Source organism: Entelurus aequoreus, linkage group LG10 (genome assembly GCF_033978785.1).
Source record: "Entelurus aequoreus isolate RoL-2023_Sb linkage group LG10, RoL_Eaeq_v1.1, whole genome shotgun sequence".
Taxonomy (NCBI): Eukaryota; Metazoa; Chordata; class Actinopteri; order Syngnathiformes; family Syngnathidae; genus Entelurus; species Entelurus aequoreus.
The window spans coordinates 26,913,638-26,929,611 of NC_084740.1; the positions used below are offsets into that span (position 1 = coordinate 26,913,638).

The 15,974-nt window shown below is 37.7% G+C and overlaps 2 protein-coding genes across 2 annotated transcripts in view; one reads left to right on the forward strand and one right to left on the reverse strand.

Annotated features, from left to right (window-relative positions):
* The window catches only part of LOC133658416 (post-GPI attachment to proteins factor 2-like), a 62,476-nt gene that overhangs the window by 33,399 nt on the left and 13,103 nt on the right, over positions 1-15,974 (reverse strand). The gene's annotated exons all lie outside the window — the stretch shown is intronic.
* Positions 12,043-13,020, forward strand: LOC133659336 (olfactory receptor 1E16-like). Its single transcript, XM_062062094.1, has one exon. The coding sequence runs from the start codon at positions 12,085-12,087 to the stop codon at positions 13,018-13,020; it is 936 nt and encodes a 311-aa protein (XP_061918078.1). The 5' UTR covers positions 12,043-12,084.

The following is a 15,974-nucleotide window of genomic DNA, read 5'->3' on the forward strand; positions in this document are numbered from 1 at the left end:
AAGCTGATCTGTGGCCACCTGATAACCTCTCCACATAGGGGGGTAGAGCAGAAAAGGGAGACAGCAGATCAACTGGTCTAAAAAGGGGCATATTTAAAGGCTAGGGTGTATAAATTAGTTTTAAGATGGGATTTTAAATGAGGTAGCATCTCTAACTGTTACCGTAGGGCATTCCAGAGTACTGGAGCCCGAATAGAAAAAGCTCATTAGCCCGCAGACTTTTTTGGGGCTCTGGGAATCACTAATAAGCCGGAGTTCTTAGAACGCAGATTTCTGGCTGGGACGTATGTTACAATACAATCAGCAAGATATGATGGATCTAGGCCGTTTGGTATTTTATACGTAAGTAGTAAAACCTTAATCTGGCGTTTTGGTCAGCATTAGGGGCATGTCAAGTTGGGTGTTATCAGCATAACAGTGAAAGCTAACGCCGTATTTGCTTATGATGTCACCTAGCAGCAGCATGTAGATGCTGAAGAGTGCAGGGCCAAGAACCGAACCCTGTAGAACTTCTCACATTACTTTAACATACTCCAAGGTTACGTTATTATGGGAGACGCACTGCATCCTGTCCGTAAGATAGGAGTTAAACCAAGAAAAGGCTAAGTCTGACATACCAATACATGTTTTGATACGTTCTAATAAAATGTTATGATCGACGGTATCAAAAGCAGCGCTGAGATCAAGTAGCAGCAACATGGATGACGCATCAGCATCCGTAGAGTGATTTGCCCTAAAACCAGACTGAAAGGGTTCACAGAGATTGTTAGACACTGAGTGTTCATTTAGCTGCTGTTCAAAGATTTTTTTTTAGGATTTTCGAGATAAAAGAAAGGTGGGACACCGGTTGGTAGTTTACCATGAGGTCAGAATCAAGGTTAGGTCATTTGAGCATAGGATGAATAACCACCTTTTTGAATGCTAGGGGAACAGTACCAGAGGAAAGTGATAAGTTAATAATATTTCGCATTGATGGTCCTAATATTACAAACATCTCCTTGATAAGTTTCCCAGGAAAAGGGTCAAGTAAACATGCTGTTTGTTTTGTCCATGTTACGAGTCACATGAGTTCTTCTAATGTTATTTCTAAAGAAAGAGAGAGGCTATTTTCGAGCTCTAGATCCGTCGTACATACATTCGTATCTGCGTTTATAGAACCCAGTTGGAGCAGGGACGCGTTATCTTTAATCTACTTACTAACGAGTTCAATTTTCTTAGTGAAGAATTTCATAAAGTCATCAGCCGAGTGGGTGGAGCTACAGGTAGAAGTCCCTTGTTGGGTTAGCGAAGCTACTGTATTGAACAAATATTTAGGATCGTTTTTTATTGAGGCGGATAAGATTTGAGTGGTTATTCGTTTTAGCTAAGGTAAGAGTGCATTTATAAGTTATTAAACTATCACTCCATGTTTGATGGAAAACCTCAAGTTTAGTCGCACGCCATGTGCGTTCCAGCTTTTGTATACATGAGAGCTCTGGTTTCTTCTGTAAACCAGGGGGCAAACTTTTTCAGGGCCTTTTTCAGCTTTAGCGGTGCTATAATATCATTGCCGTTGCGCAGGGCATCGTTAAAGTTGTTAGTGAGGGTATCGATAGAGCCCACTTGAGTCTCCGTCAGGTCCAAAGGACATCGCCAGCAGCAATTAGAAGATCAAATTAATTATGCTGGCCACTCAGGGTCCATAATGTCCATACTGTGTCTCCTGGGAGGGACAATTAGTCCTAAACGGCCCTGCCATGGGCATTGACTGTGTGTCCACATGCTATATTTCAATTAGCTCTTTGTAAACTGATTTGGCAAAATTAATATTATCATATATTTTTTATATTGTCCATTAAACTATTTATTATCTATCTATTGTTATTAGATCAGTCTAAATAAAATGTTCATTGACATTGTGTATTTTTTCAATCTTTGCCCCTGTTTAATGTATTTTAATTATTTTTGAAAATGTTGTTTTCGTTGTGATGGATGTTCAAATTAAGGTGCCATGACAAATAAGTCACATTCACAGCGTTTAACGTTGAGAAAACAAAAACATCAACATGTTGTCATGCTGCGTTGGCGACTTCCTCTGGGTGTCATTAAACATTCGACACTAACAAATAAAAATGCCATTAGCCACCAGAGGTTGTAAAAAGCATGCAGGGGAATAACTAACAATGTGAGGCTCTTATTAACAATAACAACATTTACTTAAACCCCAGAGGAGCTCATTAATAAAGAAGGTGTTTTGACCAAGTAATGAGGATGATGACATATTCTCTAGTGTATAATAGTTGGCAGCGTCCCTGTAGTTGAACTTATTTTTTTAATTCACGTTCATGTTCTCATTATTTAATATAATCACTTGATGAGATTTTACATACAGTATAAACCCCCATTAATGATAATGAATTTTATCCACACACCTTTATATTTCTGGAATCTTAAAGTGCTACAGAGCAGAGAAGAGACAGGCAAGAGACAAATAAAATGTGTAACATCTCAAAATAAAAAGTATAACATACAGTAGCAACATCAATAACAGTTAAAGGAATAATCTACAGAGACTTTTTAGCAAAATGCTTTTTTAACAAGATAGGTTTTTAAGTTTTGTTTAAGGACTGCTGTAATCACAAATGTAATAACGCTGTATTTCAGCTTTGAGATTAACAACCTTTAAAGGTCAAATGTTAAAGATGATGTATATAAAAATATTTTAATTGCCTTCAATTGTCTATATATTCAATGTTCTAAGGTACGTTAGATACATGAAAATTGATTGACTGTCACATTAAATATTATGTTAATATTGCAGCCATATCATATCATGACAGTAATGAAAGTAAGTTGTAATGTAAATAATATATTACGTGTTGTTTTTTACAGTTACAATATCAACAGTAATTGGGATATTTATAAACATTGATGGATTGTTGTTATTGTTTTTTCTTACTTTTTTTGTTGGTACATGATATTCACTGTACAATTGTTTATTTCCTTAGGAAAGACGCAATGTTAAAGGATAATATATTGTATAATATTGTGAAATCATTCCAATAAATTATGTCTTTAAAAAGGCATTAGTTGAATAAGTGCAATTATGAGATAATGTAAAAGTTTGTGCTTTTTACACATTTAGCATGCAGTTGATACCTAAACTGCAAAATGAATGAATTTAATTCACTCTGTTGTAAACAAAACTAATAACAATACTCTCAAAAATGTCATTTTGCCATACAGTAAATCCCTACATGGATACAGATTTTTGATACGAAGCCATTTCTAATTGAAATAAATAATTCATGACAACCAGGCTGAAGGCTTGACTGCGATTCCATCTGTTTTATTGATCATTTCGCATTATCACATTGTAACTGGTGAGTATCTATACATTTTACAATTCAAAATTTGTGGGGAATAATTAATAGTGATGTGTAATATCACAGATTTTTTTTCCAATCCAATATTGGGTAAAATTCACGATCCGATACGATACCTTGTGCAAATATACCTAATATGTCTGCTAAAATTTAAAAAGTTGTGTATTTCAAATATTACCATATTTCCTAGCACAAAGAATAAAAGACATAGTTATTTATTTCAAACTCTGATGTGCAGTACAGGCCAAACGTTTGGACACACATTCACAACACAACTGATGGTCCGAAACCCCATTGATAAAGCAAGACATTCCACTAATCAACCCTGATAAAGCACACCTGTGAAGGGAAAACCATTTCAGGTGACTACCTCTTGAAGCTCATCGAGAGCATGCCAAGAGTGTGCAAAGCAGTAATCAGGGCAAAGGGGGGCTATTTTAAAGAAACTACAATATAAAATATGTCCGTTGCGAGGGCTGTCGCCATAGAATGATTTGCCCTGAAACCGGACTGAAAGTGTTCACAGAGATTGTTAGACGCTTATTCAAGGATTTCCGAGATAAAGGGAAGGTGGGACACCGGTCAGTAGTTTACCATGAGGTCAGAATCGAATTATAACGCATTGAATGAGAAGGTGTGTCCAAACTTTTGGCCTGTACTATATATTGAGATAGTGACGTAAACAATATAGCCAAGCTATTACAACAGAAATAAACAGAACCAAATCATAAAAATTGTGTTTTCAACCATAAAAAAAGGAAATGAATCAAACAAGAAAAAGCATTAAAATTAATGTATTATTAAGAGCTACCATAAGCATAAAAACTCATTCACAATTGGCAGGTTCAAACACAGATGACATCTATTCAACAGACAAGAAGCAAGGAATCAGGCAAAGCAGAGTTCAATTTAGCTCATGAGGAGAACGCATGGAGCTGCACACTCAGTCGCAGTCTCGCCCTATGCTCTAAGGCAGTGGTCCCCAACCACCGGACCGATTGGTACCGGGCCGCACAAGAAATTAAAAAAATATATATATATAATAAATGTTTGGGTTTTTTTGTTTTTTTTATTAAATCAACATAAAAAACACAATATTAACATTATATATCAATATAGATCAATACAGTCTGCAGGGATACAGTCCGTAAGCACATGATTGTATTTTTTATGAAAAAAAAAATACATTAAAAAAAAATTAAAAAATAAATTAAAAAAAAGGTTGGGGACCACTGCTCTAAGGTACAGCTTCCGCATTCCTCTATTTATTCAGGAGTTCCCCGGCCAACATCACTGAGGCCGCCTCTAAAAGGAGTGGTCACACATATCATGCAAAGCAGCTCCAGTACGCACAATATGTGACGGAATGTGCTGGGGGCCTTGTGATTTCCCCATGTCTCTGCTTTGTCTGCGTGCTATCGTCCTATCTTCGTTGAGGTGCTTGAAATCCTTGGCTGTTAGCGGGCTAAAACAAAGATAACATCTGCGGCTGAGGCCACCCCTCATATGTTGTGGAAGATAAAAAGTTGTGTCCTTCCACAGATAGAAAAGTCTAACTTGAGCACAATAGATCATAACTATAGCAACGGCCTTTAAGCATAAGAGTTGTGTGATAACGTATACATAATTATTCTAACAACAATTCAGTTACATGAACATGTTAATGGAAAACAGTGAACATGAACGTGAAAATAACACTCAACAAAAGCATCCAACATTGGCAAAGTGCCTCATTCACAAGTTCAGTTACTTTTTTACTGCGCTCCTGTTAATGATATACGTACATTATGGCAAATAAGTTAAGTATCCCCAGTGTCGAGGGAAAACACCAGAATATAAAGGGGAGTGATTAGGAGCAGAAACAGGTGAGGACGCTAATCAACAAACAGAAAGCAGGTGCGGCTAATCAGCCACCTAGTAACAACAAAACAAAACCAAGGTAGCGAAGGAGCAATGAAAAACATAACTGGCCACTAAACTAAGGAGAATAATACACCGACTCTAACAACGAATGACAAATCATAACAACGTTGTGCTTCTAGGCATTTAGCTTGTTAGCTTCCTCCTTCGCGAGGGGAAAGTGGCAACTGAAGGGAGACAGGAAGGACTCTGGAACTGAGTCTAATAAAGCGGTACCTCCATTAAAGAGTGCCCAAACTTTTAAAAGTGTTTTGAGATAAGAGCTGTCTCTCGGCTAATTGTTATGCTTTAAGTTACAAGCATCCTCGCCCTTATTTTTTTTTAAATGTTTTTATTTTAACAATGCTTAGAGCAGGGGTGTCCAAATGTTTTCCACCAAGGGCCGCATAACAAAAAGTCAAAGTGTATGTATTTTTTATTTAGTAAAAAAAATATGCTAAAAACAGATATTACACATTAGGCTGCAACGATTATAAATGTTGACAATATAATTTGTCGCCGACAATAAAATTTGTTGACAATAGTCGTGACGTCGTCACATGTGTTTTTTCAGGCGGAAGCGGGTCACTCGCAAAAACATCGCCAGTAATAACATGTAAAGTGTCAGGCTAGGTCAGAAATGGGACTCAGATGCAGAGTTGGGAACAATCCGGCAGGCTTTTATTTTGAAAGTTTCTTTTCACCTCCAGAGTCAGTGCAAATCAACATAGGCTATAACCTGACTAGTCGGCGAAAAAAGGTTCCACAAAAAAGGAACAACCGAAAATCACTCCAAAAGGAGGAAACACAAAAACAATAAGGAATTAAACTTGGCGCAGGATATAATCTATGAAATGTATCATAAACCAAAAAAACGCTCCAAAAGGAGGGAGAAACAATGGCTATAAAACTTCTACACTGTATCTTATCTAAAAAAGATTAACAAAAGGTGTCACTTAGTGATGGGTCCGGCATCCATGCGTCGAGTTCATAGAGCAAAACCCTGTGTCGGTGCGCGTGCCGCTTTTAGAAAGTCACGTGACCGATCATGAGCTGTTTCGGTCACGTGACCGATACGCGAACTGTGTCGCACTGACACCTCCTCTGTGCCCTGTGAGCGGGTCTTTTCTACAGCCGGAGAAATAATAACTAAGAAGAGAAATCGTCTAAAATTTAATACGTTGGAAAAACTGTTTTTTTAAAATAAAAATGTGTAAAAAAAATAAAAAATAAAAATTCCCAGTCCACAAGCATCCTCATTCACAACACGTTCTCTTAGATTTCCATGTTATGATACTTGTTCACATTATTTATTGACTGTATCTAAAAAAGATAAAAACATATTTTTATTTAAATAAAGATATGAAATAATCCTAAATGAAATACAATGACTTGGTTTATATTATTGTATATACTAGGTCATAAAATCAGTGTCAGTTGAGTCGGTCCATAGGTTGCCTGTAGGGATTTGTAATGTCCAGCAGATGTCAGTATTTAGTGACACAGTATCGACACAGTATCAATACAGTTTTGCCATGTGTCGAAACGCTTCATGACGCCTCATCAACCCATCACTAGTGTCACTCAATAAATTGAGGAAAAGGAAGAACTATAAGAGAAAACTGAAAACTCACCACTTCGGCTGCAAAACTAAATAACACAAAATCACTCTGCTGAGGAGGAGAAAAAGAAAACTGAAAATATCAACAAGGGAATTCAGGATCAAGATATTCAAACAAGAGACGAGGCAAGGCTTTGACAGGAAGCTAGAGAGGCACGAACAAACGAGACAATCTGGCACAGAACAAAGGGAGGCGTGGGCTTATAAGACACATGAGGGTAATGGAGAACAGGTGGAAACAATCAGGGATCAGGGATGACGTCAGACTGATGACACAAAAGGAAGGGCAAGTGACCTGAAACGAGAGGAGAGTTACTTTTCAAATTAAAACATGCAATTCACAAGACAGAAAAAACCAAGACAAGACATCCCTCACCGCGATGTGACATAAAGTGTGAGAACATTTCCTCTTATTCTTGTTAAAAATATGAATACCTTGCTCCGTTTGCAAAGCGGACCTTGGTTTTATGGCAGTACATCTGTGATGCGCGAGCATTAAAAGTGGAAGCATGATGTCGGATGTTTGGAGGGAGGATGCGATCTCAACCTCGGTAAGAGTGTTAGCTTCTACCTTGCCAGCTAGTGAAGTGGATTTCTGGTCTTGTCGCCCCCTCCCCGGCAGAAGGATGTCAAAGTAGAGTGCGGCTGGATCAAAAGAGACGTCGGAGACGCTTTGCTGAACAAAAAGTTGCTTTATTACAAGAGAGCGTCATAATACTGGTCTGCAGTATCCACATTGTAATATTCATTTTATTTTTTTGTAACAGCTGAATAAACAAATATTTATGAATTAATTAGTCATCTTTGTTGTTCATAAGCACATGCCTAAAATAATTTAATCTGCATTTAGAAGTTGATGGAAAAATTAGAACCATCAAATACGTGTACGCTTTATTATCTGACTAATCGTTAAGATAATAGTTGACTAAAACATATTTTGAAGATAAAAATAAATATACAGTAAATATATAGTAAATATGTAATACATAGTAAATAAATAGAACTAAAGAAAATCTTCCATTAATAAGATAAAAACTGAATTACAAAAGGCTTCAATAAAAATAATAAATATTAGGTAAATGCAAAATCAAAAAGATGGTTCTTAAAAGTTAAAAGTTAAAGTTAAAGTACCAATCAATGATTGTCACACACACTAGGTGTGGTGAAATTTGTCCTCTGCATTTGACCCATCCCCTTGTTCACCCCCTGGGAGGTGAGGGGAGCAGTGGGCAGCAGCGGTGCCGCGCCTGGGAATCATTTTGGTGATTTAACCCCCAATTCCAACCCTTGATGCTGAGTGCCAAGCAGGGAGGTAATGGGTCCCATTTTTTTATAGTCTTTGGTATGACTCGGCCGGGGTTTGAACTCACAACTAGGGATGTCCGATAATATCGGCCGATAAATGCGTTAAAATGTAATATCGGAAATTATCGGTATCGGTTTTTTTTTTTATCTGTATCGTTTTTTAAATTTGTTTTATTTTATTTTTTTATTAAATCAACATAAAAAAACACAAGATACACTTACAATTAGTGCACCAACCGAAAAAACCTCCCTCCCCCCATTTCTTTCTGTTATCAATATTCTGGTTCCTACATTATATATCAATATATATCAATACAGTCTGCAAGGGATACAGTCCGTAAGCACACATGATTGTGCGTGCTGCTGGTCCACTAATAGTACTAACCTTTAACAGTTAATTTTACTCATTTTCATTAATTACTAGTTTCTATGTAACTGTTTTTATATTGTTTTACTTTCTTTTTTATTCAAGAAAATGTTTTTAATTTAGTTATCTTATTTTATTATTATTTTTAAAAAGTACCTTATCTTCACCATACATGGTTGTCCAAATTAGGCATAATAATGTGTTAATTCCACGACTGCAAATATCGGTTGATATCGGTATCGGTTGATATCGGTATCGGTAATTAAAGAGTTGGACAATATCGGAATATCGGATATCGGCAAAAAGCCATTATCGGACATCCCTACTCACAACCTACCGATCTCAGGGCGGACACTCTAACCACTAGGCCACTGAGTAGGTGGTTCTTAAGCCTGTTCTTAAAACATGAACATTCTATGCAGCCTTGAGGCCCTTCGGCAAGCTGTTCCATAGACGGGGGCCATAATGGTGGAAAGATGCCATACCGTAAGTTTGTGTCCTAACTTTTGGAAGAATTAGGAGGTGAGTGCCAGAGGTTCTCAGGTTCCGCGAAGGTTCGTAAGGCAAAAGCAAATCTGAGCGATGAGACGACCAATACAATAAAATCAATTATAAACCATAAGAAGAACCTTAAAATTGATCCTGAAACACACGAGGAGCCAATGCAGAGATTTTAAAACTGGTGTAATGTGGGCCCGCTTCCACTGTTAAAATCTGATTTTGGCAAAGCCCGAATGACCATCCCTGTGTGTCGCCAAAATATCCTGTAGAAATGTGCTTACGTCAGCCATGAAGTTGGCATGAGGCACAGCACATTTACACACTCATTTCACTCTCGATACATCTCATCTTTGAGACCTGTTGTGCTTACATGCAAATTTCACTTCAAAATAAACCCAGACAGAACTTCGGATAGAACTGTTACCAACTTTTGAGAAGTTCATAAGCACATGCCTAAAATAATTTAATCTGCATTTAGAAGTTGATGGAAAAATTAGAACCATCAAATACGTGTACGCTTTATTATCTGACTAATCGTTAAGATAATTGTTGACTAAAACATATATCTTAAAACATATATCTTATATCTTAATTGTTGACTAAAACTATATCTTAACCTGCAGCTTTTCCACTTCAGAGAGACCCGCTCAAATATTAAACACTGAATTGATAATATTACTCTTGATTTTAATCATATTCAACAATTATATCTAACCTACGTACAGTTTACAACCTTGTCAAATGGTATGAAACATGTTAATCACAAATATTATTATTTATTTAACATAAACCTTAGGCTTAGGTTAGGCTGATTAGAAAAACGAGTACCAACCAAATATATTGCATGAGAACGGACTCGTAAATAACAGACGAAAAATAAATGTACATACAATTAACTACATACAACTAAACTGTCAGTACAATTAAAGTGCAAATAAAAATACAGCTTCACCACTTTAGTCATAGTTTTTGCGCTTAAGACACTTCTCTGACTTTAGCACCAGACTTCTTCTGTTTGATATTGTCATTGAAATTCAACAATTTGGTGCATTTGAAAACCGCTAAAATTATGTACAAAGCAAACTATAACCTGCTACCCAAGAATGTACAACAATTCTTCTCAACAAAAGAGGAGAAATATAACCTAAGGGGAAAATCTAAGTTAAAACATGTTTATGCTCGTACAACACTTAAAACCTTTAGCATATCTGTATGTGGAATTAAATTATGGAATGGATTGAATAAAGAAATCAAACAAAGCACCAATATGATTCAGTTTAAGAGACTGTTCAAACTACAAGTGTTCACAAAATACACAGAACAAGAATTATGATGAACATCTTGAACCCTTTTTTTTTTATTGAGACAAAGATTATTTATGTATTTAATATTTGTTTGCGTACTATGGCATATTATTTATATATTATTTATTTGTTCACTGTTCTGTTACAGAGAACAAGGAAATGGGATACAATTGCTATGGTATGAAAAGGGGTAGGATTAAATAAGCTCTGCTTCTTCCTACTCCTTTTCGGACGTGCTGTAATGAAACAACTGGAATTGTGGGATGCATTACATTGTATCGTATGCATGTTCCAAATAAACTGAAACTGAACTGAACTGAACTGAACTGAATTACTGCCACGAGTGGTGGAAAAGTGCATTACAACTGAGCACCACTGCGGCCCATTCGGAAGGACCACAGCTGAGAAACAGATATTTTGTGGCGGCTCTCTAAGGCAGTGTTTTTCAACCTTATTTGAGCCAAGTCACATTTTTTGCGTTGAAAAAATGCGGAGGCGCACCACCAGCAGAAATCATTAAAAAACGAAACTCAGTTGACAGTAAAAAGTCGTTGTCGCAATTGTTGGGTATGACTTTAAACCATAACCAAGCATGCATCAATATAGCTCTTGTCTCAAAGTAGGTGTACTGTCACCACCTGTCACATCACGCCGTGACTTATTTGGAGTTTTTTGCTGTTTTCCCGTGTGTAGTGTTTTAGTTCTTGTCTTGCGCTCCTATTTTTGTGGCTTTTTCTCTTTTTTTGGTATTTTCCTGTAGCAGTTTCATGTCTTCCTTTGAGCGATATTTCCCGCATCTACTTTGTTTTAGCAATCGAGAATATTTTAGTTGTTTTCATCCTTCTTTGTGGGGACATTGTTGATTGTCATGTCATGTTGGGATGTACTTTGTGGACGCCGTCTTTGCTCCACAGTAAGTCTTTGCTGTCGTCCAGCATTCTGTTTTTGTTTACTTTGCAGCCAGCTCAGTTTTAGTGTCGTTTTGCATAGCCTTCCCTAAGCTTCAATGCCTTTTCTTAGGGGCACTCACCTTTTGTTTATTTTTGGTTTAAGCATTAGACACCTTTTTACCTGCACGCTGCCTCCCGCTGTTTCTGACATCTACAAAGCAATTAGCTACCGGCTGCCACCTACTGGTATGGAAGAGTATTACACGGTTACTCTGCCGAGCTCTAGACAGCACCGACACTCAACAACAACACATAATTTGCAGACTATAATTACTGGTTTGCAAAAAATATTTTTAAACCAAATAGGTGAAATTAGATAATCTCCCACGGCACACCAGACTGTATCTCACGGCACACTAGTGTGCTGCGGCACGGTGGTTGAAAAACACTGCTCTAAGGGGCCTTATAGTTAAGAAACACTGCTATAGAACATTCTGACATTAAAATTGCATTTGTGTACAAATATAGGGATTATTTAAACTTAACCTAAAATTAATCATCCTGTGATTAATCCTAACTCAAAAGCGTGATTAATGGGATTATAGAAGATTCATCATTTGACAGCATCATTTAGAATTGTTTTCGCAGTGGTGAATGTTATCTCCGCTAGAGTCTTCAGAGGTGATAGTTGGGTGTATACTCCCAGAGGAGGACGCTGACGTCAGCATTATGGTTCAGGACACGCTACAAAAGAAGGTCCTCGTGTTGTCCTCTCTATTTCTTTGACTGCATGACTGCTTCAGATTGGCTGATTGAGGATTTGTAGCTGGAAATGCTGAATGAATCTTTGGTGTTAGGCTCCTACGTGAGCCTGGACACTTTCGTCATACCGCTCGGCGGCAAGTACCCCATCTTTTTCCTGGGCCTCCTCCTGTATTTGTTTTGCGTCTTCTGCAACCTGACCATGCTGACTATGATCATCCTGCGGAGCAACCTCCACAAGCCCATGTACTTCATCCTCTTCAGCCTCCCGCTCAACGACCTGATGGGGATCACCGCCATGCTCCCGAAGGTGCTGTCCGACATGGTCAGCCCGACCAACGAGATCCCCTACGCCCTGTGCGTCTTCCAAGCCTTTCTTCTGCACCTGTACGGCGGCGGGATTCTCTTCATCCTGGCGGCCATGTCCTTCGACCGCTACATCGCCATCTGCATGCCCCTACGCTACAGCTCCGTCATGACCCCAAGGGTGGTGGTGTGCGTCGTGGCCCTGGTGTGGGGCCTGGACTTCACCCTCATCACCTTGCTGTTCTCCCTGCAGACGAGACTCCCGCGCTGCAAGTCCGTCATCATGAACGTGTTCTGCGACAACCCCTCCCTTCTGAAGCTCATGTGCGGAGACACCACGGTGAACAACGTCATCGGCTTGTTCACCACCACGCTCATGCAGGTCTTAAGCGTGTCCGTGCAGGCGTTTTCCTACGTGAAGATTCTGATCGCCTGCGTGGTCACCAGGAGGTCGGAGGCCAAGAAGAAGGCCGTCAACACCTGCGTGGCGCAGCTGCTGATCATAATCGTGTTCGAGATTGTGGGCACGTTTACCATTTTGTCCCACAGGTTCAAGAATGTGTCGCGTGACCTGCAAAAGATTATGGGGGTGTTGATATTTCTCATATCTCCGCTTTTGAACCCCCTGGTGTACGGGCTCTACACCAGTGAAATACGGAACACGCTGCTGAGGGTCCTGAAGAACAGAGTCCCTGTCTAAGTTCAAATCACTTTTTATTAAGTGCTACCTGCCTAAAATGTTAACGCCTGAAATATGAAACCCCTAATTTTTGTTACATTTTCTTTAATACTGACAATGTCTAATATGTGTTGAGCTGTTTAAATTGTTTATATTTGTGATACATAATTAATTTCTTTGACGCTTTTATGTATTTTCTATGTATTTATTCATCTTTTATTTAACACTGAAACACCAGAAGTGCTCTTTAGCCATTATCCTCAGAGAAATAGAATTTACTGAACAGTTGTCCCCCGTTTATAGCTGTTAATTGGTTCCAGACATGTCTACATTTTATTCTTTGACAAAATATATCTTGAACCCTTTTTTTTTTTTTTTTTTTTTTTTTTTTTATTGAGACAAAGATAAGGGCAGCACGGTGGAAGAGGAGTTAGTGCGTCTGCCTCACAATACGAAGGTCCTGAGTAGTCGTGAGTTCAATCCCGGGCTCGGGATCTTTCTGTGTGGAGTTTGCATGTCCTCCCCGTGACTGTGTGGGTTCCCTCCGGGTACTCCGGCTTCCTCCCACCTCCAAAGACATGCACCTGGGGATAGGTTGATTGGCAACACTAAATTGGCCCTAGTGTGTGAATGTGAGTGTGAATGTTGTCTGTGTTGGCCCTGTGATGAGGTGGCGACTTGTCTATGGTGTACCCCGCCTTCCGCCCGATTGTAGCTGAGATAGGCTCCAGCGCCCCCCGCGACCCCGAAGGGAATAAGCGGTAGAAAATGGATGGATGGATGGATGGATGGAGACAAAGATAATTTAGTATGGGGAACACATATTCACCATTAATTAGTTGCTTATTAACATGTTAATTAGTAACATATTGGCTCTTAATTAGTCATTATTAAGTACTTATTAATGCCTTATTCTGCATGGCCTTCTTATACAACCAGTAAGCCATTAACTAAGAGTCTTCCCTCAATGACCTCGGAATTATTGCTTATTAGTAATCCTAACCCTAACCCTTATATGTTCCCCTAGTGTCCGAATAACTCTAAATTAAGTCTTTGTTACTTTAATAAGCTACTAATCAATGGTGAATATGTTCCCCATACTAAAGTGTGACCAATATGTGTTTACTTACTATGGTATATTATTTGTTTATTATTTATTTGTTCACTGTTATGTTACAGAGAACACGGAAATAGGATAAAATTGCTATGGTATGAGAGGGGTAGGATTAAATAAGATCAGCTTCTTCCTACTCCTTTTCGGACGTGCTGTCATGAAACAACTGGAAATATGTGATGAATTACATTGTATTGTATGCATGTTCCAAATAAACTGATAATTTGAAGTTAATTAATAATTATGTTTGCTGTATATGATATGTATTGTCTATTTCTTTTTGGGGAGGTGTCTTAACAAGACCTTAGAGCAGGGATCCTCAACAGGCGGACCGCGGCACAAATTATAGTAAAAAAATAAATACAATTAAAAAAAAAAAAAAAAATTATAATTATAATTATTATAAAAAAATATAATAATTGTATTTATCTTTGAGTCGTCGCTAGCGCAAGTCAACGTTCTTTGTTGTTTTTAGTCAAATATCTCCTTGTTTGGTTTACACTTCTCCGTGTCTCACTCACTCCGTCTTTCTCTCTCTCTCTCTCAGAGAGAGAAAGAGAGAGAGACGGAGTAAGAGCGAGAGAACGCCACTCTGATTGGCTGCGGAATCAGCCAATCAGAGTGTGGGTGTCATCTCTATCACAACGACGCGCTGATAGGCTGTTACCACCTGGGTCATACAGCGCTCATGCCACATGCATGGAACCTTTCGCTGCAGGCCCACAGTTGTCTAGTTATATTTGCACATGAATGAGATCTGTTGAGGTCATTTGTTTACCAGGGTTGTGTTTAAAAGTATTTATTTTATTGTTAAAACTGAAAGTTTTATTTAAGTTCTTATTTATTTTTGTTTCAAAGAAAATCTTTCATGTATTTTATTTGATATTTATTTTATTTTTGTTAATTTTAAGAAAATGTTAAACTACTACCTACCTCCTGCTACTATATAAGCTTGATCGATAATAAACGGACCCAGCCTGTTTCAAAATAACATTTGTGGACCTTCAAGATTTGTACTTGAGGACCCCTGCCTTAGAGTCTTCTCAATCTGTCCTGCACACTTCCATAGTATATTGTTTTTTTGTTTTTTATCTCAGTGTGTGTGTGCATAAAAAAAATAACATAAAAGATTAATTTCTGCCAAGTAGAAACCAATAATTATGAATTGAATATTTTAGTAAACTAAAACACTAAAAAAAACTGTTTACAACTTTCGACATACGTTTTTTAACATTTTGCGAGCCCTAAGACATAAAATAACACCTTTTATTCACCTTTGCACTCTTTTAATCCAATATAGAAATGCTGCCTAAGGCTGAGCCAATCAGTGGCCACGATACTGAACAAAGCGTGCTGATTGCCTTGGTTTCCTCTAGTGGCCAATCCTACTGTACTATTGATGTTTACCGTTTGTTTGGCCATTTTATCCTTGGAAATACCTCAATTAGGACCAAAAAATTGGAAAATATGTTTTAAATATATATATTTTTTAACCCCCAAAAAATCTGCGATGTGGTGAAGCTGCAATATTTGACTGTATTATTTATAAAACAACCCATTTTTAAGTAAAGTAATTTGTCTTGCAATGTTATTTTGTGCAAAAATTCTTCTAAAGTGAAACTTATGTACAGTACTGTATGTGAACTGCAGCATATATATATATATATATATATATATATATATATATATATATATATATATATATATATATATATATATATATATATATATATATGTATTTAAAGGATGTGCGTGTGTGTGTGGGTGTGTGGGTGTGTGTGTGTGTTTACTCACTAATTTGTGTTTTATCACAGCAATTTAAGTAAGTCTATGTCTTAGTTCAAAACTTCCATTTTAATGT